At 37.4% G+C, this 19509-nt stretch overlaps 8 protein-coding genes and 1 non-coding gene across 18 annotated transcripts; 5 read left to right on the top strand and 4 right to left on the bottom strand.

The window, feature by feature from the left end:
• On the bottom strand, nt 171–1301 carry LOC104738863 (CASP-like protein 1C2). The gene is made up of 3 exons (XM_010459079.2): nt 948–1301; nt 761–863; nt 171–491 (listed from the first exon to the last, which is right to left on the bottom strand). The coding sequence occupies exons 1-3, from the start codon at nt 1103–1105 to the stop codon at nt 258–260; spliced, it is 495 nt and encodes a 164-aa protein (XP_010457381.1). The 5' UTR covers nt 1106–1301; the 3' UTR covers nt 171–257.
• Nucleotides 1494–4171, bottom strand: LOC104738862. 2 transcript variants are annotated; one of them, XM_019236258.1, is made up of 9 exons: nt 3864–4169; nt 3569–3609; nt 3035–3134; nt 2865–2957; nt 2645–2771; nt 2424–2533; nt 2212–2292; nt 2033–2115; nt 1494–1938 (listed from the first exon to the last, which is right to left on the bottom strand). In XM_019236258.1, exons 1-9 carry the CDS (start codon nt 4161–4163, stop codon nt 1719–1721), a joined length of 1155 nt encoding a protein of 384 aa, XP_019091803.1. In that variant the 5' UTR covers nt 4164–4169; the 3' UTR covers nt 1494–1718. The 2 variants fall into 2 exon arrangements, with proteins under 2 accessions (XP_019091803.1, XP_010457380.1); XM_010459078.2 differs by lacking the exon at nt 3569–3609 and having other exon boundaries at nt 3035–3175; nt 3864–4171.
• Nucleotides 4476–5652, top strand: LOC104738861 (MATH domain and coiled-coil domain-containing protein At2g42460-like). The gene is made up of 4 exons (XM_010459077.2): nt 4476–4663; nt 4779–4939; nt 5032–5234; nt 5307–5652. The coding sequence occupies exons 1-4, from the start codon at nt 4560–4562 to the stop codon at nt 5580–5582; spliced, it is 744 nt and encodes a 247-aa protein (XP_010457379.1). The 5' UTR covers nt 4476–4559; the 3' UTR covers nt 5583–5652.
• On the top strand, nt 6006–7409 carry LOC104738859 (thioredoxin M1, chloroplastic). The gene is made up of 2 exons (XM_010459076.1): nt 6006–6396; nt 6940–7409. The coding sequence occupies exons 1-2, from the start codon at nt 6159–6161 to the stop codon at nt 7251–7253; spliced, it is 552 nt and encodes a 183-aa protein (XP_010457378.1). The 5' UTR covers nt 6006–6158; the 3' UTR covers nt 7254–7409.
• Nucleotides 8848–10253, top strand: LOC104738858 (N-alpha-acetyltransferase 11-like). Its single transcript, XM_010459075.2, has 2 exons — nt 8848–9547; nt 9943–10253. Exons 1-2 carry the CDS (start codon nt 9304–9306, stop codon nt 10173–10175), a joined length of 477 nt encoding a protein of 158 aa, XP_010457377.1. The 5' UTR covers nt 8848–9303; the 3' UTR covers nt 10176–10253.
• TRNAF-GAA lies at nt 10681–10753 on the top strand. The gene has a single exon. It is a non-coding gene; the product is annotated as a tRNA-Phe (tRNA).
• Nucleotides 11198–13003, bottom strand: LOC104738857 (protochlorophyllide reductase C, chloroplastic). Of its 2 annotated transcripts, none has more exons than XM_010459073.1 (5): nt 12862–13003; nt 12668–12766; nt 12031–12568; nt 11591–11946; nt 11198–11500 (listed from the first exon to the last, which is right to left on the bottom strand). In XM_010459073.1, the coding sequence occupies exons 1-5, from the start codon at nt 12916–12918 to the stop codon at nt 11342–11344; spliced, it is 1209 nt and encodes a 402-aa protein (XP_010457375.1). In that variant the 5' UTR covers nt 12919–13003; the 3' UTR covers nt 11198–11341. The 2 variants fall into 2 exon arrangements, with proteins under 2 accessions (XP_010457375.1, XP_010457376.1); XM_010459074.1 differs by having other exon boundaries at nt 12031–12562.
• On the top strand, nt 13452–16595 carry LOC104738856 (ELMO domain-containing protein A). 8 transcript variants are annotated; one of them, XM_010459070.2, is made up of 11 exons: nt 13452–13528; nt 14334–14376; nt 14604–14684; nt 14853–14973; nt 15061–15129; nt 15223–15338; nt 15453–15507; nt 15674–15797; nt 15966–16013; nt 16124–16218; nt 16316–16593. In XM_010459070.2, exons 3-11 carry the CDS (start codon nt 14614–14616, stop codon nt 16415–16417), a joined length of 801 nt encoding a protein of 266 aa, XP_010457372.1. In that variant the 5' UTR covers nt 13452–13528; nt 14334–14376; nt 14604–14613; the 3' UTR covers nt 16418–16593. The 8 variants fall into 8 exon arrangements, with proteins under 8 accessions (XP_010457372.1, XP_010457374.1, XP_019091975.1 ...); XM_019236430.1 differs by having other exon boundaries at nt 13506–13528; nt 14604–14716; nt 16316–16595; XM_010459068.2 differs by lacking the exon at nt 13452–13528 and adding an exon at nt 13819–14192.
• LOC104738855 lies at nt 17594–19503 on the bottom strand. The gene is made up of 5 exons (XM_010459065.1): nt 19224–19503; nt 18887–19110; nt 18532–18721; nt 18268–18445; nt 17594–18178 (listed from the first exon to the last, which is right to left on the bottom strand). The coding sequence occupies exons 1-5, from the start codon at nt 19314–19316 to the stop codon at nt 17925–17927; spliced, it is 939 nt and encodes a 312-aa protein (XP_010457367.1). The 5' UTR covers nt 19317–19503; the 3' UTR covers nt 17594–17924.

Here is a 19509-nt window from a genome sequence, read left to right as displayed (position 1 = left end):
AACCATTACTTAACATGACTGAAAAATAAGATTCAAATATAAAGATGTTGTAATTAGGATACAAATATAAGTCGAAAAAACAAAAGAAATATTTACATATACAACCCCATTTTCCTGTCATATGGGAATATATTTTTAATTGTTTAAGTAATTAAGTGATCAAGAAAAGCGAGAAAAAAATGAACAACATTAAACTCACAAAAAAATACATATATTTTCTATGAATATTTTATCCTTGAAATTTTTATAACTTTGATTCAAGATTTTCGAAGAAGAAAAGGATCGACAACATGGTGGATGGAGACGATGAGCAAGAAAACGTAAAGAACCAATGCGACTAAACCGGCGATTAATGCTCCGGTTATCTGATCGCAGAATCTCGGTACTTGGCCGCAAATTGGCAACCAACCTGCGTTTGCGTTTCCTCTTTTACCCACCTGTGCCACCGCCACTGCCGCTGATAAGCTCGACGTCAGCAGCATCGTCACAATCTTTACGGTTAATTTAACATTTACATATAAAAACTTGATTAAACAACATATTTATCGAAGTTAAGCTACAACAGAGATCATTACAAGTTGTTTGAATCAATAATATATAATCATGATTCTAACAAATTCTACATTATATTAGTATGTTTATATCAAAAAATTTATATTTCGAGCACTCCTCTAATTGCCGTTTATAATGTATTTTGGTAACATTTTAGGTTTAAAAAAAAGAAGTTGCTAGCATAGAGATGTAGTATAGAGATAATTACCAAGTCCAACACAACTACGAACTTCCACAATAAACTCTCTTTTGGTAGAAACAGAACGAGAAAGCTATAAACGCTCACAATCGCGTTTGCGATCACGAAGTACCTGCGATAGACGCACACATGTATGCATAAGCATGTACATACTTTTCAAAATCCTCGTTAAACACGCCAAATAGGAAAAACTTACTTGAACGCAGCCAAATCGCTATACTTGGCTACTAGGGAGAGTACAAAGAAGGAAGACCTTTCACGGCTAGTGATCATTGCGATAACCGCTCCTAATGCGGCACAAAATGCCGCAAATCGTAGTACCAACCCACCCAATCTCTGTGTTAACTTCACCATCAGTTTAGTTTTTCTTCTTTTTTTTGGGGATATCTATATAGTTTTAAACTGTGAAATTTAACTATGGAAGAGAAAAGGAGAGAGAGAGATAAAGACAATGTAAGAAAACAAAGTCACGAAATATAAACCATAGTAAAATGAATATGATATTGGAGTGTTGGATGGGTTTGTTTCAACTGTCTCCACCGGTCATGCAAGATTTATTTATTTTTGTTTTTGAGAGATTTATAAAGCAAAATAAAATATCAAATGTGAATCAACTAACATGAACAAATTAATTTCCTAGTGAAACAACACCATTGACATTTTTCAAGCTTATAAAACTCAATTTTGATTTTACAAAAGGATAATTCTTCATTTGATGACATAATAAAAATACCAAAATTTCTGTTTTGAAGCAGCGGCGTTGTCCTAACTTAGGTGTACCCTCTCTGGGTTTTGTCTGTAATTGCTGTTTCAACTTCTAATGATCCCGATTACAGAAAATGGTTCAGAAAGGTTACAAAACTTCTGTGTTTGCTTTAACCATTAGAACTCACTTGACCAATGACGTGATCTTCGTATATGATGTAATAAAATCTCAGCCACAAATATGTCCCGACTGGTTCTGTTGTTAGCAAATGCTGATGGTGTTTCTGCCTTTACGAGTTATGGATCTTCCCATTCTTAAGCGACGTCCTGTTAGAGAGTCCAGTAATATGACCAAACCTTCCTCGACCGCATCAGCTTGTTTGTCTAACTCATAACTGCTTAACTGTGGGAGAAGGCTAAGCTCGGATAGGAGTCCAATTGCTGCTGCAGCCGTGCAAGTCCGGTCCCATGATGGTTGTGGCCTGTACGTTTAAAGATCAAATGAGGAAGGAGAGCACTATTTTGGCAGAGAGAGATTGGACATGAGTAAATATAGAGGTTTGAGACTATTTTTACCGGAGCTTGTGCATTGCGGATGCACCAGCTGCAAGAGATATACAAGGAAGATCTTCATCCCCCCAAACTGACTTTGCGTGATCCTACATATGAGTTTAAGCAAAGATCTTTTCATTAAGCAAGTTCTTTAGAGAAAGGAAAAAAGATGAAATCCATGTGAGAAATGATCAGCCCTGTACCTTTAAACGCTTGAGCATTGCAGCAGAATTGTTCCACGTGCCATCAAGCAAAATGAAATGCAGAGTTTTATCCTCATCTGTCTGGGAAATATACAAGGTGTAGAGTCTTTCAGTCTACATCCTTACACAACCTAATCTAAGAATTTTTCTGTTTGAAATAAGCAACGATAGAAAAACAGAGAGCCTATAGCCAAAAAAATTGCAATCTTTACCATGGATGATGATCCAGGATTCTCTGAAGCCGAACAACCAAAAGTGTCTTTAACCGAGAAAGTAACTTCCGAGTTCTGGTTGGGATAGAGGCAACGGACTTGGCTTTTTCCTGAGCATCCATCAGAACAAAAATACAAAACTTTAGCAAAACAACTAGAGATTTTGAGTGACATCTTTTAAAGTTTAAACAACAAAGACTAGATCTAGATGAATGAAACACCTGCACGCTTGAATTCATTCCACATGATCTCTTCGTCTTCAGCAATTCCAAAGACGCAGAGTGTAGCGGATTGGACGCCAAATATCTGCCACAATAACTTGCCCGTGTTGTTCTGGCGTAGAAAATCCTGCCAACAGCTAAACAGCCTATCAGTCCATAGGAGTTGGGGACTGGTACAGATTCAATTGGAAAAGCCGAGACTGGTTGGTGTAATACTAACCCTAGGATGCATATAAAGCCAAAAACGTATCTGTTTCCATAAACCACACGGCTTGATATATGAACACATGCAGTCCTCCATAGCAAGCCAACACTGCATATATTCAGAAAATAATGAGTTGTGTTATTCATGGCAAATAAAGCAATTCAAGAAACAGTAAATGGAAGTACCTTCTGGCATAAATAACCCCTGCTCCCAAGCAGCCGGCAAGCAACTTGTCGAGCAGAAAAAAACCGGAACTTTTTCTCCGGGTCATCTAATGCTTCATATGTAGCCCTGTGTTTCTTATCTTCATATGCACCAAAGGGTCCCTGTGATAGTTAGTTGCACATAAGTAGAAGTATTATAACCTCACTCTAACATTTAAGAGCTCAAAGATCAACCCAAATCATATCAACCAGGAAGAAACCAGTAGCATTCCACAAAAAGACGAATAATGTAGAGCTTCAGAAGTACCACAGAAGAAAGAACAAACGAAAGAAGATACCACAGCTAAAGTCACTATAGCAAGATCCTCAGAAATGAGTATCTAAGTATAACGAGTATCTAAGTAGCATTCCACAAAAAGACGAATAATCATTATACTCGTAGAGCTTCAGAAGATACCACAGCTCAAATCACTATAGCAAGATCCTAAGAAATGAGTAATGTAAGCACTAAACAACCTAAGCTTAAACGATTCAAAAGGAAACAAACAATCATATGTAGCCCTGTGTTTCTTATCTTCATATGCACCAAAGGGTCCCTGTGATAATTAGTTGCACACAAGTAGAAGTATTATAACCTATAACCTCACTCTAACATTTAAGAGCTCAAAGATAAACCCAAATCATATTAACCAGGAAGAAACCAGTAGCATTCCACAACAAGACGATATGAGCTTCAGAAGATACCACAGCTCAAATGAGTAATGTCGTCACAAAACAACCTAAGCATAAACGATTCAAAAGGAAACAAACAAGGAGGTTTCATTCATCACTCATGGTCACCGGCAATTACCTGTAACTTGCCCCCATTTCCACCAAACTCTATCGGCGAATCCAATTTGCACTCCAGAACTCTCAAATCATTCACAATCTGTTTGACCGCGGCTGGGAATGGAGACACCGGACCCCATCTCCGCCACTCCTCTACCGAGATGATTCCGTCTTCGGATTCCCTCGGCTGAGAACGCGAATTCACGGAAGTCATAACCAATCTCCGGCCAGCAGCTCCGAGCTTACGGCGGCGGATACGGCAGTGAAACAGTAGAGACGGAGAGGTATCGAGTACGACAGATGCTCCGGCGATATAACGCATCGTTGGGTTCTATCGAGGAAATAATAATTTGTTTTTACGGGTAAATGATTAATAATGGGCTTTATTTTTTTTGGTAGAAATAAAAATGGGCTTTATGAGACTGTTAGGCCCATTACAGTTAGGTTTTTGGATGTTACCCTCGTAGGAAGTGTTGTTACTAGTAAAAGAGAACACTCGAAAACAAAATTATTTTACCCGAGTAATTTCGTAATTTGGAGGTTTTTTGGTAATGTTACCCTAGTAAAAATGTCTATTCTTAATTTATAAGATTTTGTTTGACCTAGGACTAGGAGGATCGGAGGAGCTGTAAAGTTTTGTTTGTCTTACGCATCCTGTTGTATTAACAAGAAAGAGGAATTAAGGGATCCAAACACTTGAAGTCCTAAACCGAGGCAGATGGGGACGGAACTGAAGATGAGTTGCACTTTGCAGATCGACAACTTCTCGGACAGGAAAGAGACGGTGATGTCGAAGTCCTTCTCATGCGGCGGCTGCGAATGGTAAATGGACAAGACTCTTTTTTTTTTATCTCTAGCGTCTCTTTCTTTCTTACCCGAATTGTCTAGAAGATTTCAGAACTAACCAAAAACAAGAGAGGTATTGCATGGTCTTTAGGTGTATTATTGTTGATACCAAGCGATACCCTGGTAATGATAACTTGTCTCTGCTTCTGAGCGTACCTAATCCTGAATCATTGAGACGTGGATGGAAAAGGAGAGCTAGATATTTCTTCGTTATTTTGAATCATTCCGGCAAAGAACTCTACAGATCATATTGTAATGAATTTCTTTTTTACTTTATCTGTATCTGATCCCATTAATTGATGAAGAAGAAAAATTCACAAGTTTGATATGTAAATTATAAACAGACGACGGCAGATCCCGCTTGTTCTGCGCTGAGGCCCGACACTGGGGTTTCGAGGGTGTGTTGCCTCCTACCGAGCTTCTAGATCTCGAGAACAACAAAATAACCATTCAAGTCTTTGTTGAAGTAGACGAAGCTGTTCATCAAGGACAATCAACTGAGAATGAACTATTAGAATACCATGGTGTCCAGGTCCTTGCTTCTCAAGTAAGTTTTGTATCCTACAAGCTCCTTCTTTTCTTTCTGAATCTGGTTAAACCTAATCTAATCTTTTGGCAGGCTCATTCAGCGTTCCTGGTTCGAGGGCAGCACCCAGGCTTTGATGTAGATTTCGCTCCAAAGTACCCAGAGCTGAGGGCAGTATACTTCACTCTCTTGGTCTCCCTAATCGAGACACTGATGAGCAAGTCTCCACAAAGCTTGTCTCTGGCTGAACTAACCAATGCTCAATCCCAATTGACCGAGCTGACGAAGGCAGGCTTCAAGCTAGACTTCTTGGAGTCAAAGCTCGAGGAACTTTTCTTGGATAGGAAGAAAGTAGCTGTCCAACACTGAGGAACGGGTCAAGAATGTGGAACTGACTTTAGAGAAGATCAAATATGCGGCTGATGCTAGAGTTTCTTCGTTTGGGTTCATAGATTCTCTCATAAAGAGATTCTTTCTCTCTTGCTTCTCAATCTGAAAGCACTACCCAATGGTTTATGAGAGATAGTGTAAGCTTGATGAACTTTTTGCGTGGACATGATGGAGGAGGACGATTCAATGTTTCACTTGTCATCACTTTTTTCCCAATAAAAAAAGACCAAAACATTCTTCTTCTCTAAAGGCCCAATGGGCTTAAAACTTGTATTATTGTTTGGGCCAAGAAAACAATAATCGTACGAACCAGAGGATAATAAGATAAAATAATTAGCTCTAAGCCGTGTTTTTAGAGATCATTATGAATTAATTAAAAAATCAGTCGTCTTCTTCTTCATCTACATCTCAGTCTCACAATCACATTTTGTCCTTTTTCATAATTTATTTATTATTATTTTTGTGTCAAGCCAAAATACTAGAGGATTACATTTTGGGGGATTAAGGAGAATCTCAGGAATCGAATCATCATCATCTCTTTCTCTCCTCCACTCGATGGCTGCTTTCACGTGTAGTTCCCGGCCGCCGGTTTCTCTCCGATCAGAGATGAGAATCGGTTCAACGCCGACGGGTTCCTTCTCTACTCGACAGATGTTCTCTGTGTTACCTGAATCGGGAGGATTGAGGACTCGCCTTTCTCTGTCATCAGTCTCCAAGATTTCTAGGGTTTCTCGATTACAACGACGAGGTGGTGGTGGTGTTATCTGTGAAGCTCAGGAAACTGCTACTGGGAGTATGTTCTCTCCTCTCTTTTCTCTTGTTATCTCTCCTTTTGCTCCTCGAATTTCTTATCTTTTTTTGGGGGGATTCGTGTTTCTGATGGGTCTCTCTAGTCTCTGTGACCGACTTTATTGTTCGACATTAGTGGGTCTCTTGTGAAATTCGAAAAAGTATTGAACTTGGAACAAGTTAGAAAAGTGAAAGTGCCTCTTCTTCTTGTGGCCATATGTATGAAACTCCTCAGATGGTTGTTTGTTGTATTTGGATTATCACACACACTGATTGATCTGATTGCAAGTAATGTGGAATTGTGGATTGTATTTTTGTTTTGTTTTTGGGGTAATGAAAGAGCGACTTCTGTTTCATGCTTAGCTATGCCAGTAGCAGTAGCACTTTGATTGCAAGTTTTCTCATGTGGCTTTATCTCTCTTCCTGTCTATGTATAATAAACTTATGCTGGAGTATCATCTTAACATTGTTTTTGTTTTCTCTTTGTTCATTATTCTAAACCCATAGTGACCTTTAATGTTGTGTTTTTGCTATATGATCGATGCAGTACCAGTGGTCAACGATTCGACATGGGAGTCTCTTGTTCTCAAGGCTGATGAGCCTGTGTTTGTGGACTTTTGGGCACCATGGTGTGGACCCTGCAAAATGATTGATCCCATTGTCAACGAACTGGCAGGACAGTACGCAGGGAAGATGAAGTTCTACAAACTAAACACTGATGAGTCTCCTTCAACCCCTAGCCAGTATGGTGTTAGAAGCATCCCGACCATCATGATCTTTGTCAAGGGTGAGAAGAAGGATACTATCATCGGTGCTGTGTCTAAAACCACATTAGCAACCAGCATCGACAAATTCTTGTAATGAAGATAGTTGTCACTGTTTAAAAAAGTCTCTCTTTTCTCTGTATCTCAAGAACTTATCTATTCTCCACTCATCACTGTTCATCTAGACATGTATAATATAATACAATGTCTCCGATATTCAGAAATTGAGTTTACGAAGACATTATATGTGATATGTACCGATGTACACGGTTTGAAGATACCACCAGGTCATAGGTCATAGAGGATCAAATTCTAACTTGTTTAACATAAACTGATTATATTCTTCACTTAGAATGATCATGTATATATATTGGTACCAGTTTCCCTTCTATGTCTATCTAGCATGCGTAGTGAAAACGTCTCACTTCAGCAGAAGTTTGTTCTTAGTTAGCGTAATTCAGAGTATTGGGTGTATGACGATTTCGTCTAATAGTCATGAAGTTTTAGGGTTCTTTCCGTTCTGCAGCCCAAATTCGCTCTTTAAAAAACAACTTCAGATTTGCCAAGAAAATCTAGTCACTTCACGTCGAGTTGACGAAAAAACAGAGTTCTCTCTTACTCCAGCAGTCAACAGAGTTCGATTGAGTTTAGTAAGTAGATGAAACATACCGAGAGAAAACAAAGCGAGACAGAAGGAGAAGATGAAGACGAAACTCCGTGAACGAGTCAGCGACTTTGCGTTGGAGTCAACGACCTAATTCTATTATTTAATTGCTTTCTTAGCAAGCTAAAATACTACTGTTGATTGGTACGCACATTTCTTACTTATTGTGATTAAGTCAATGACTTGATCGGATCAAACAGTTTTGTTGCTACAAAAGTTCAAAACTTCAACTTGATCTTCTTCTTCTTGTTCTTCTTCCTCATCCTTCATCTACTAGATTTCAAGGCGTCTGAGGTAAATCCTACTTTAAGTTATAATTATTAATTTCGGATTACTATATTGAAAAAAATGAGAGTTTATAATCTATTCTAATCTCTCATCTGGTTTCAAAAACATGTTCTTTGTCCATTCCTATCATCATGTCTCGTATTATTTTCCTACAGAAATTTACTGAGCTTGGATATGGTCTCGGGGTCTGCTGGTTCACCAATTGGTTCACAACCAATTGTATTGAGTGATTCACAGCGCCGCAGAAGATCTAAACTACAAGCTAGAATCATAGGTCTTATGTTGTGTACAACAATAGTAGCAGTTGTGACATTTGTTATGGGGTTCACATGTACAAAGATTTACATGAACTCTGCTCCAGATTTAGGCATCACAGCCTTGTTCAAGAAAGCAGTATTCATTGCCTTCATGTTGTGCAATAGCATTCCAATAATCTCGTCTATCATAGCTACAATGAATCTCATATAGCCACAGCATATGGGTGCAGTGGTGGAGCTAGGAATTCAATTCATCAGGATCAAAATATAATTTAAGAGGTCAATTGTGTTATTAACTTTTTTATAGGGGTCAATTCTGCTATTTTATCAGGGTCAATTTGATTTTTTTCCTAAAAATTCAACTAAATTTAAAATTTCACCAGGGTCAATTGACCCACATGCTTCTACCCTAGCTCCGCCCATGTATGGGTGATATTCCTCTGATACAAAAAGCAATGATACGAGCCATGGCACTTGTACAACTTGCTTTTTTGTCAATGCTGGTTGCATTTATGGTTGGAGTTTTTCTTGTGTTAATCCTTCTTCCATATCTTTAGCTCCAAAAGCACATACTGCAAGTGACGTGTGGTGATACTTTTCCATAACACAATCAAAAGCTCATTACGATTTGATGAGATCGTATAATTTAAACTTTTGTACATCTGTTTCTTGATTGCTTCTCTCTGCAATTTTCTATTCACAATAATTTGATCAGATCTTTTACATTTTAGTTTATTGTGGTCTTATGATGCTGATTTTGCTACAATAATGTTTTCTGGGGACAAAATTGTAACAAAAGTAAAACTTTTGGGTCAATTCACAATTTCTATTAGTTTCTAAAAGTCGCCGCCGTCACTACTCACCATCATCAAAGGCGATATACCTTTCTTCGCTTGCGAAAATAACGAGAGACTCGGCAAAATTCGAATCTTTCTACAATGGAGAAAGGGGTAGTGATGGAGCTGATTAGAGGGTCTACCAATTGGGCCAAAGTTGTGGAAGATATCGTGAAGCTTGAGAAGAAAACGTTCCCTAAACACGAATCTCTCGCTCAAACTTTCGACGGAGAGCTGCGCAAGAGAAACGCCGGTTTGCTATACGTGGACGTCGACGGAGAAACAATGGGTTATGCTATGTATTCTTGGCCATCTTCGCTTTCCGCTTCCATCACCAAGCTCGCAGGTATAGATATACAAAAGGTCCACCAAGTGTTCGATGAAATTACGCAGTGAGAAAAATGTTCTTGATAAAATTCACAAGCTTTGAGTAGAAACTAGGGATGAAGGAGTGTAATTACTTAGCCAAACTTTTACTGAAACCTTTTTTTTTTAAACCGTTATGATATATTAGCCGCGCTAGCTGATAAGGAACCAATGAGTCTAGTAAATTCGAGAGCTTTCAATATAAATTCTTGTAAGCGTTTAGGATTAAGTGTAGCTTTGTTTTTGAATGTTTAAAGATGGATACAATTATAAACATAGGTGTTTCTTATCAGACAAGTTAAGAGCTCAATCATCAGGAAGAAAGAATGTATATCAAGTGTACTTTACTTTCTTATGTTGTTTTGGATCATGTAGTGAAGGAGAATCGCAGGAGACAAGGTCATGGAGAAGCATTGTTGAGAGCTGCTATTGACAAGTGCAGAAGCAGAAAGGTGCAACGGGTTTCACTTCATGTCGACCCCACGAGAAGTGCTGCGGTGAATCTGTACAAAAAACTTGGGTTCCAAGTAGACTGTCTAGTGAAAAGTTATTACTCCGCTGATAGAGATGCTTACAGAATGTACCTAGATTTTGATGACTCTGTTTAGCCTATAAAATATTAATTGGAGATATAAATGTTTCTTCTTTTTTCCAGCTCGTGGGTCGTGAATGATACGCCTTGTACACACTCGTTGAGTAGTCTCTCTACATCAGCATGTCTATCGGTTTTTTTATATTATGATACAAAATTGAATATCCATCTTGAGACCATTAACTTCTTACTTGTAATTCCATTTGACAAACAAGATATTAAAGGAAGAAAAAAATCTGAGATGAAAAACAGTTCTTTTTGTCTAGATCACAAATGCAAAACCACAATAATAATGTAACTAAATCCAAACCCCTTTTCATTATGGGATGACGCAAAGATCGTACTTTTCAAACTCTTTTACATCCTTAATAATTGACGGTGTGATTATGCTTAACATCACTTTGGAATTCTGCTATAGCAAGCCATATTATTAATAGTGACTGTTTGTTTGCTCAATCATATGATGCCTTTTTGTTGTAGTGTGTGAATATATTGTAGAAAATTGACAATTAATTTCAATCGCGGGGATAGCTCAGTTGGGAGAGCGTCAGACTGAAGATCTGAAGGTCGCGTGTTCGATCCACGCTCACCGCATTATTTGTTTTTTTGCTGAATATGAAAACGACGTCGTATTGGAAATAATTAGAAACGAAAGAAATTGAAGCAAACGACGCCGTATGCTAAACATTTAGAAACGACGAATTAAATAAACGACGTCGGATTGTATGTAAATTGGAAGAGCCCTAACAAAATAATCAAAATATCCACAACATACACATAATCCACCGACTTCATTCTCGCCGGTGATTTTAAACGTTTTTGTTATTCCAATCATCGGAAAACTTCTAAGAGGTCTGTCAATTCCTGCCGGGAAGACCAATGATTCATGTCCCTTAAGCCTCCAGCGAGCTATCTTCTAGCGTTTGTGTCGAAGGGCTACTGTGTTAAGGTTTTACACTTACTACACGGTAATATCCACTGACCACTGAGTTCAAATTGCATGATCAAAGCCTAAAACTATGGAGCAATTTACGAATCTTCAGTATCTCAGATTCAGGTTCAACAATTTACTATACTAAACTTCACTCGAATATATTGTCTGATATAATGATAATTATGGTACATGTCACAAAACGGATTTGTAATCTAATTGAATTTGCATATCAATTATTAATCTTCAATTCAAGAAGCCAAACCAACAAGCTTCTCGCTAACCTCCCACAGCTTTTTTGCCTTCTCTGCATCACTTGCTTCTTTAGAAAGCTGATTCTCAAACGAAGACGAGTTATTGTTCCAGCTCCAGTACACACCTGACTTTCCAAGACTAGGGTCGCTCACAACCTATCCACAAACCCACAACCTCAGTATCCAATCAAGAATCTGTTTATAAAATACTTACTAGAGAGGGGTTTTGCAAATGAAAACACTGACCTGTGCTAGTCTTTTCCCAGCTTCCTCTTCAGATACATAACCTTTGGTGATGTACTTCTGAAAAGGTGGAAAAAGAAGCCGAAACAGCGGTATGTGTTCTCTGAACAACCCGGTTGTAGCGATGCAGCCAGGGTAAAGAGAAGCAAAGGTGACTCCGGTTTCCTCGTGGTAACGCCTGTGAAGCTCCTGCATTGTCAGCATATTGCAGACTTTGCTGTCTTTGTAAGCCTTGGCTCCATCATACTCTCCTCCATCTATCATTGAACTGTTTTGTCCATCCAATCCCGATGCTAAGCCTCTTAGGTCGCCAAGGTTTGCCTTTGGCGGCACATTCCCAGCCAAAGTGTTTGTGTTTCCTACAAGAACATAGAAAAGAAGAACATTCATTGTCTGAAACAAGAAACCATTTGGTGGGAATGGACTCTCATCTTATTGTTTACCTGTTATAGATCCTACGATGATCATACGTTTTGATGGATAATCCGATTTTTTCAGGTCATCAAGAAGCAATCTTGAAAGAAGAAAGTGTCCAAGATGGTTGGTTCCAACGCTAAGCTCAAACCCTTCTGCTGTAAAAGAAGGTTCTTTAGCAGTCGGCTGATAAACCGCGGCATTGCAGACAAGAACATCGAGGGGCTGTTCTGTTCTCCTGAAATTATCAACGAACTGCTTCACGCTTTCGAGCGAAGCAAGATCAAGATGCATCACTGTGTAATCTTCCTTAGACATTCCTACAGACTTCGCTGCTTTCTCAGCCTTGAGAAAGTTCCTGCAAGCCATGATCACATGCCACTTCCCTGTGTCTGCTAAAGCCTTTGCCGTGGCTAAACCTAAACCAGAAGAAGCTCCGGTGATCACTGCAGTGCCTTTTCTCTCAGTCTTCTTTTGCTCCGGAGATGCCTCGCTCGCCGGCGGCGTTGCTGTAACTGTCTGTGCACGAATACCGGTGGAAAATCGCGGATTTTGTCTCCTCTGTTCCTGCAACGAAACAGAGTAAAAAATACCCTCAAGACATTTTCGATATCTTTTCAAGTTCTTTTTTTGAGAATTGAACATTGATTGGGTGATTGATTTTACCTTGATGGTTAACAGGGTGGAGATTTTGTCGGCTCTATAATGGTTGGATAATGAAGAACCAGTTAAAGTCGTCTCCTTTAGAGAAGCATTGAATTTGCCCTGCAGAGTCACCATTGGCATACGGAGCTATAATTCTCCATTATTCTCGAAGTATTATATAAAGAAAGATGAATCAGTAATTGTGAGAACCATACCTCTTTTTGGATTGAAATGGTTGAAGGAAGAAGAGAACAAGCAGCTTGAAGAGCCATTGTTGTTGTACGGAACTGTAGGTGATAGAGTTAGGGTGTCACAGAGACTGTGTCTTCGAGTTTCGCCGTTTTGAGGAGCGACAAAAGATAAGGTAGTATTGGGTTAGTGACACGTGTATTTCCAGGCTAAAGCTCTTCCCCTCAACCAATCAGATCACTAGTTTCAGATTCTTCTTTCTTCTCTCTCGTTTATTGGGCCTTGAGATGGGCTTTGGTTTTATTGTTTGTTAAATCTTAACTGATCTCATAGATCACCGTTGATATGTGGAGCTGTAATGAATCTGGGCCGTCCAAATGTGTCAAGTAGAATTTGGTGGAAGAGAGAAGAAGGCGGCAACTCAACGGTCAATGGAGAAATTGGAGAAAGAGAACCAAAACAAACAAACAAAAAAAACGAGAAAAAAAGAAAAAACACTTTTGGATCACAGCTTTCTTCATCTTCTGTAATTTCTAACAGTTTGCAAAATTCCAATGAAAATTTCCATTTTTGCCTATATTTTATTTTTCTTTCTCTTCTATTTTCTTTCTGTTTCCTCTTCCTCCTCCGTCGTCACGGTTTCTAGACCATCTCCTCCTCCTCCGTTGTCCCCTTCCTATGTCTATATAACAGGTAACTTTCTTTCCCCCTCATCTTTCTAATCATTGTTTGCTAGTAAAAATTGATTTGATTTATATCATTGTTTGAAGGTAAATTGCATTGTAAAGTTCAAACTTTACATTAAAAAGTAATGCAAAATAAAACTCCTTTGATTGCGCTATTACGTTTAGATCTAGAAACACCTTTTTGCATCAAATTATACCAAATTTTTGACTAAGTGACAATGGAAATGATGATGAATTGTTGTATATTTTAAGAATAGATCGAACATCAGTTCATCTCATTTACCCCCTCTTGTCTCTTGATGTGATCGTCTTCTTGTCATTTTTATGGAGGCAAAAAAAATTTATACTATATGACAACCCATAACTCTGTTTAGCTTAGCTAAACCTAAACGTGTTAAAATAATTAAGGAAAAATATTTCTATTTTTAAAACAATAAACTCTTACCTGTACGCAACCAAATTAAACACTAAAACTTATCTGTGATCAACTTATTATGGCTATGTATAAATCTTCCTTCTCTTTCTTTTTGTCCAATTTATGTACAGAGAATTCTAAGTTTTTTTACCATCCAACTTGCATCATCTTGGTTTAACCCCAAAGATATTTTGCAATCATAATAACTTTTTTTTTTCTTTCCCCAGCCTAATCTCTGTGTTGATGACTATGTAGGGTAATACCTAAGTTATTTGTTTCTTTACATGCAATTATATGTGGTTTTGCTTTTTTCCGATAACTTGTTCTCTTAGTTTAAAAGATATCATTGGTTAATTTACGTTTCTTTGAACATTTGTGTCCCTCTCATGAAGTTCAGGAAGCGTAGGCAGTTCTTTCCTTCTTGTTCGTCTCATCACCAAGTAATCATCTCTTCGTTATGTTCTTCTTCTCCGAACTCATTATCAAATTTGAATTCTATATATCATCAAATTGAGAGTAATCAACTTCAATCTTGCATTTACATTGTTCTTGTGTATTCCACCCGTTTCTTTAATCTTCAATATATCGTAAATGAGTGTCATTTTTCGTTGTAACTTGTAAGTAAATATGTTTTGCTAATGTTAAACGCACATATGTACGCATGCAGGTAGAGGACGATGAAGCGTGGGAAAGGCGAGAAAAAGGCAACAAAGAGCCGAGATGGCAGTGGTCAAGTAGTTCCGCTCACGTAATAGCTCAATTGGCTAATTATTTGTTTTAGTGAGTATATATTGCTAGATTATCACAGGGTATATTGATAACACATTCATATGTAAAAATATGCATGTGATTAATTTATTAGGTATATAATTTTTTGGATCTATCATCTCATATATGTATATACATGCTTTATTAGTGAACCGGTGGTTGTAGCTACGGGTATGGTTGGAACAAGATCATGGATAGGAGGGCTCTTCACACGCTCCAATAGACGTCAAGACAAGTCATCAGTCGATTACACTTTGTCCCCTCTTCAGGTTAGCATAATCACAAGTATCATAAATATACGTCATTAGGAATAGTCAATTTGTAACATTTTTGGATTTGTAATCAATCATACATAGGAGGAAAGACTTCAAAGACTGCAAGACCGTATGGTTGTACCTTTCGACGAGACACGAACTGATCATCAGGTAGATGAATTTCCTTTATCATCAAGATGTTTATCAGTGAGTGAACAACAGGCATTTATATTGTTTTGATTCTGTGCGGTTGGTATATGGCAGGAATCACTAAAATCATTGTGGAATGTCGCGTATCCGAATGTTAGTCTCACGGGTTTAGTAACAGAACAGTGGAAAGAAATGGGATGGCAAGGTCCCAATCCATCTACCGATTTCAGGTAAAATTTGGATCTAAACTTAAGGTTTTGCAAAAAAAAAGATGTATAAGTCATCTCAAGGGAAAACACTTAGTGGTGACTTGACTCCCTGTTTTGTTAACATTTTGTTTGTAGGGGTTGCGGATTTATCGCTCTAGAGAATTTGCTATTTTCTGCAAGAACTTATCCGGTAAGATATTCATGAAAACATGTTCATATACATAGTCTTTTTATAGTGTAATCATGTTCATTTATATAGTTATGAAACATGTTCATATATATAGTTTTATTATAATCATATTATGAGAACTTCTATGCTCCACAAAATGTGTTTATACAACAACAAAAATGTGAAGGCTTGTTTCCGGAGGCTGTTGTTCAAACAAAGAGGCGACCGGGCAAAGTGGGAGTACCCTTTTGCGGTGGCCGGAATCAACATCTCCTTCATGTTGATCCAAATGCTCGATTTACAAAATAATGGTAAGTTTCTTAATCTGTTACCATTTTATTCAGGTCATATTCCCTATTACGAAATGGATGGAATACAGATATAAGAGGATGTTTTTGTTTAATAAACTCGGTCATTTCTAGATTAATTTGGATTTCGAGTTTAAAAGCTTTAAATTTGTACGTTTTGTTTTTGTGCAGCAAAGCCGAAATGTCTTCCAGGGATGAATTTTCTCAAACTCTTAGAAGGTAAATAATTATATGTTCTTCTAAATTGAACCCCAAAAAGAAATTGATTTCTAAAAAGCTAGTAGTGACGATCGCAAAATAATCAAGAATCACATTCCAATAATTAACAGAAGACGAGAAAGCATTCGATGTACTATACTGTATAGCTTTCGCGATGATGGATGCTCAATGGCTTGCAATGCACGCTTCTTACATGGAATTCAATGTATGCGCCTTCTCAATCAATCTATCTTCATTCTCTTTTCGAATTGTTTTATGGGAATTAGTTCTTAAGAATTGTATATGGTATGTATATTTATCAGGAAGTATTACAGGCGACTCGGAATCAGCTAGAGAGAGAGCTTTCTTTGGATGATATTCATCGGATTCAAGATCTTCCTGCCTACAATCTTTTGTTCCAATAGTATTTTTTTTCTTTCTTTTTTCTAGTTTGATTTTTTTATGTTGTACATTAATTGAAATTTATAAACGAAAACGAAAATGATAAACCAATGAAGCTCAAAAAAGTATAAAATGAATGACCATGAACATAACACATGTATGTAATAATAATGTTTGGTAACAGTGATGATGATGGTGTTGAAATTATGAAGTGGAAGTGGAATCATTGACTTTCGTACTTTGAAAAATCAACTCTTTTGTCTCTCTCTCGTAATATTATGAATTATTTGTCGGTTCTATTTAATAATACTAAAATTATTATTATTATTACACTTTATATGAAAATGATAAAGTGTGAGTAGTTTATGGTTGTTTTTATATGAAAATGATATAAATTCATAAATTAATGTACACTTTTTCTTCTATCGTAATAAAGATCTTCAGACCAAAATAATTTATTTTATTGTCCTTGTCGACATTAAACTTGTTAATCATGACCATTCTTTTGAAAATTCGGTCTGTTTATGACCTTTTTGTACATTATATAAATCTAAATAGTAGTATAAGATAAGGTTTCTTACGTATGCTTTGGAGGTCGTAAAAATTGGATATTTGATCTTATCCATTAATAATAACGAAACAAAAGGGATCAATTTTTTTGAAAACCTAACGTGAAGGATAAGATGCCTCTTACCACCACATTTCCATGATTCCTATTCAAATTCGAATTATCTGTATTTCTTCGATTTGTTGTTTCTTTTTTTTTTTTGGTTTTCATTAGTAATTTCGATAAGATAATGTGACGAAAGCATTGATCAGTCCAGCGATCTATTTTTTTTGTCAGTAACTAGGATAAAAGTTTGGCATATATGCCTAGAAAATTTGGTGGAGAAACCAAACAAATCATCAACAGCCTAATAAAGTCCAACTTCGAAATCATTTTTTTGTCCTCTCATATATTTGACATTTTTGTCATACAAGGTCCCAACTTTATTCATATCAACTTGTGTAAACCATGATTGATAAATAAAAGTCTCCTTGTAACAAAAAAAATTGCATTTTTATACCACTTCTCCAATATATGTTATTTCAGGATTATTTAGGATCAATTTTCAAAATAAAAAATGTTGTTTGATTAAAAAGATCTGATTTTTCAGGATAAATTTCTCTCACCCATTTTACTTCAGGAAAAAAAAAAAAGGCTATTAACATGATTTAGTTCGTTACATTACTATTTCAGTAACGGTACTGAGGCACACAATAGAGTTATGTTCCTTCCTCTCGACCATACTTATAAGAAACAATAACTCTGTTTTAACAAGCAAACAACAAATTACTCTGTTTCAACAAGCAAACAAACTCTATATACGACATATATTTCTCAAAGGTTAGAAGACTCAAAACGCTATATACTAACCAAAAACACTGCCAACTGAATCGCTCGATTCAGTGATTCCAGCAGAAAGCAAGAATTAGACTATATATGAGGAAAACAAGCAAACATCAGAGCTGTCATCATCCAACGGAGGTTTAGCCACGATGAGTCATTGACATACTGCAGAAGTAGTTGAAGTCATGATGTTGGACCCTAAGCTGTTTCAGCCAAGAATCTGCAACGCTATAGAGCGAAGCCAATCTTTCTTGATCATCATGATCCTGCGAAAGCCAAACATCGCCTTGCAATTGCATCTTGTAAGTAGCCATCCCAAATGGGAGCAGAGTTATGTCTTCCCCTTCCTTCCGCATCCTCTCCTTGTCTCCACCATTTTCTTCTGGTTCCATATCTGCAAATATTACAAAAGCATTGTTAAAACCCGAGTGAACCTAACCAAGTCACAAGATAGTAACATAGACAAGAGAGAATCTTCTTCACCTTGGAAAGAAGAGGAAAGAGTGTGATAAGTGAGGAAACAAGTGGATAAGTCTTTAATGGTTCTTCCCATTGGTATATGGTAAATCGGGTACCACGCTACCGACATCCAACTAGCTGGAGAAAGATCTACGCTTCTCAACGACATCAATCCAGGGTATCTCTGAGCCAATTCATTGATCTGGAATCAAATCAAAACATCATCTGTGATGTTTATTCGTTTGGATCAGGTGAACTTACATAAGGTATAATATATTATCTACCTACCTTATCCATGAGAGGAACTCTGGTATAAGGAGCTGATCTCTCAAAGTATTGGAGATAAAGATAACCCAAACGATCATTTGGATGCAAGAGCGTGTTGTTGTTCTCAGGTCCTTCCTCAGAGACACTCTCATCACTACCTGAATCGCTAAAAGGATCCCTACCCTCACATTCCCCATCTTCAGACTCTTCCCTAATCAAACCAACACCCAAAACTAATCAGATAGCTCCTTCATAGCCTTTATATGCTAAAAACAGAAACACAATCTATTCAAAGTTCATGAGACGGTTCACCAAATTCTGGATAAAGATTTCAAATTTAGAATATGATCTATACAAGAGAAAGGGATGATCAAACCTTAATCTGATCAAGGAGGAGTGAGAGGTGAAAATCTGGATGGCAGAGAGGTAAGGAACATAGTATTGAACAAGAGATGATTCACCATTGGAAAGATGAATAGGAACACTAGCTCCATAAGCGCTCCACTCATCATAACAATCCCACAAATCACTCAACCTGAAAAACTCAACCTTTTCTCTCTCCCATGGATGCCACAATCGATTTAGGGTTCTATTCTCCGCCTGCAGCAGATCACAATTAATAATAACACCAAAATCGATCAATAAATAATAATCACATTTATTTATTGTTGGGATAACGACAAAATACAAGAGAAAGAAACGTAATTTGAAACCTTGGGGAGAGATTGGGGTGGGACTAGAGGTGTTATGCAATGAAGGAATCGATCAAGATTCGATTTTTTTGTAGACCCTTTAACGTTCACCATGATTCTCTGCTTCTCGAGCGTAATTGAGAAAAAATTGAGAGAGAGAGAGAGAGAGAGATATTTGGGTTTCTTATTCTTCAATGGAGGAGAGAAGAAAGAAAGATGATGGGGTCTTTTAGAGATAGAGGGAGGGACGCAAGCGAAGCGAGTTATTCAGATTTCTGAGCTTCGACGTTATGTATGAAGAAAGCTG

This window comes from Camelina sativa, chromosome 14 (genome assembly GCF_000633955.1).
Source record: "Camelina sativa cultivar DH55 chromosome 14, Cs, whole genome shotgun sequence".
NCBI lineage: Eukaryota > Viridiplantae > Streptophyta > Magnoliopsida > Brassicales > Brassicaceae > Camelina > Camelina sativa.
The sequence above is the reverse complement of the archived record's forward strand: the minus strand, read 5'-3'. Positions and strand labels throughout refer to the sequence as shown.

Excerpts from the sequence above, each read along its gene's own strand:
- LOC104738863 (XM_010459079.2), bottom strand. The coding sequence starts at position 1,105 with ATGGTGAAGTTAACACAGAGATTGGGTGGGTTGGTACTACGATTTGCG. Across the intron at positions 864-947 it reads AGCGATTTGGCTGCGTTCAA|GTACTTCGTGATCGCAAACG; the intron begins GTAAGTTTTTCC and ends CGTCTATCGCAG. Across the intron at positions 492-760 it reads TCGTAGTTGTGTTGGACTTG|ATTGTGACGATGCTGCTGAC; the intron begins GTAATTATCTCT and ends TTAACCGTAAAG.
- LOC104738862 (XM_010459078.2), bottom strand. The coding sequence starts at position 4,163 with ATGCGTTATATCGCCGGAGCATCTGTCGTACTCGATACCTCTCCGTCT. Across the intron at positions 2,958-3,034 it reads GGGGTTATTTATGCCAGAAG|TGTTGGCTTGCTATGGAGGA; the intron begins GTACTTCCATTT and ends GAATATATGCAG. Across the intron at positions 2,116-2,211 it reads CAATGCTCAAGCGTTTAAAG|GATCACGCAAAGTCAGTTTG; the intron begins GTACAGGGCTGA and ends ACTCATATGTAG.
- LOC104738861 (XM_010459077.2), top strand. The coding sequence starts at position 4,560 with ATGGGGACGGAACTGAAGATGAGTTGCACTTTGCAGATCGACAACTTC. Across the intron at positions 4,664-4,778 it reads TCATGCGGCGGCTGCGAATG|GTGTATTATTGTTGATACCA; the intron begins GTAAATGGACAA and ends CATGGTCTTTAG. Across the intron at positions 4,940-5,031 it reads AGAACTCTACAGATCATATT|ACGACGGCAGATCCCGCTTG; the intron begins GTAATGAATTTC and ends AATTATAAACAG.
- LOC104738859 (XM_010459076.1), top strand. The coding sequence starts at position 6,159 with ATGGCTGCTTTCACGTGTAGTTCCCGGCCGCCGGTTTCTCTCCGATCA. Across the intron at positions 6,397-6,939 it reads TCAGGAAACTGCTACTGGGA|TACCAGTGGTCAACGATTCG; the intron begins GTATGTTCTCTC and ends TGATCGATGCAG.
- LOC104738858 (XM_010459075.2), top strand. The coding sequence starts at position 9,304 with ATGGAGAAAGGGGTAGTGATGGAGCTGATTAGAGGGTCTACCAATTGG. Across the intron at positions 9,548-9,942 it reads TTCCATCACCAAGCTCGCAG|TGAAGGAGAATCGCAGGAGA; the intron begins GTATAGATATAC and ends TGGATCATGTAG.
- LOC104738857 (XM_010459073.1), bottom strand. The coding sequence starts at position 12,918 with ATGGCTCTTCAAGCTGCTTGTTCTCTTCTTCCTTCAACCATTTCAATC. Across the intron at positions 12,767-12,861 it reads CCATTTCAATCCAAAAAGAG|GGCAAATTCAATGCTTCTCT; the intron begins GTATGGTTCTCA and ends GTGACTCTGCAG. Across the intron at positions 12,569-12,667 it reads CCACCCTGTTAACCATCAAG|GAACAGAGGAGACAAAATCC; the intron begins GTAAAATCAATC and ends GTTTCGTTGCAG.
- LOC104738856 (XM_010459066.2), top strand. The coding sequence starts at position 14,323 with ATGAAGTTCAGGAAGCGTAGGCAGTTCTTTCCTTCTTGTTCGTCTCAT. Across the intron at positions 15,339-15,452 it reads AATCCATCTACCGATTTCAG|GGGTTGCGGATTTATCGCTC; the intron begins GTAAAATTTGGA and ends TTTTGTTTGTAG. Across the intron at positions 15,798-15,965 it reads GCTCGATTTACAAAATAATG|CAAAGCCGAAATGTCTTCCA; the intron begins GTAAGTTTCTTA and ends GTTTTTGTGCAG.
- LOC104738855 (XM_010459065.1), bottom strand. The coding sequence starts at position 19,316 with ATGGTGAACGTTAAAGGGTCTACAAAAAAATCGAATCTTGATCGATTC. Across the intron at positions 19,111-19,223 it reads CACCCCAATCTCTCCCCAAG|GCGGAGAATAGAACCCTAAA; the intron begins GTTTCAAATTAC and ends GATCTGCTGCAG. Across the intron at positions 18,446-18,531 it reads GAGTTCCTCTCATGGATAAG|ATCAATGAATTGGCTCAGAG; the intron begins GTAGGTAGATAA and ends ATTTGATTCCAG.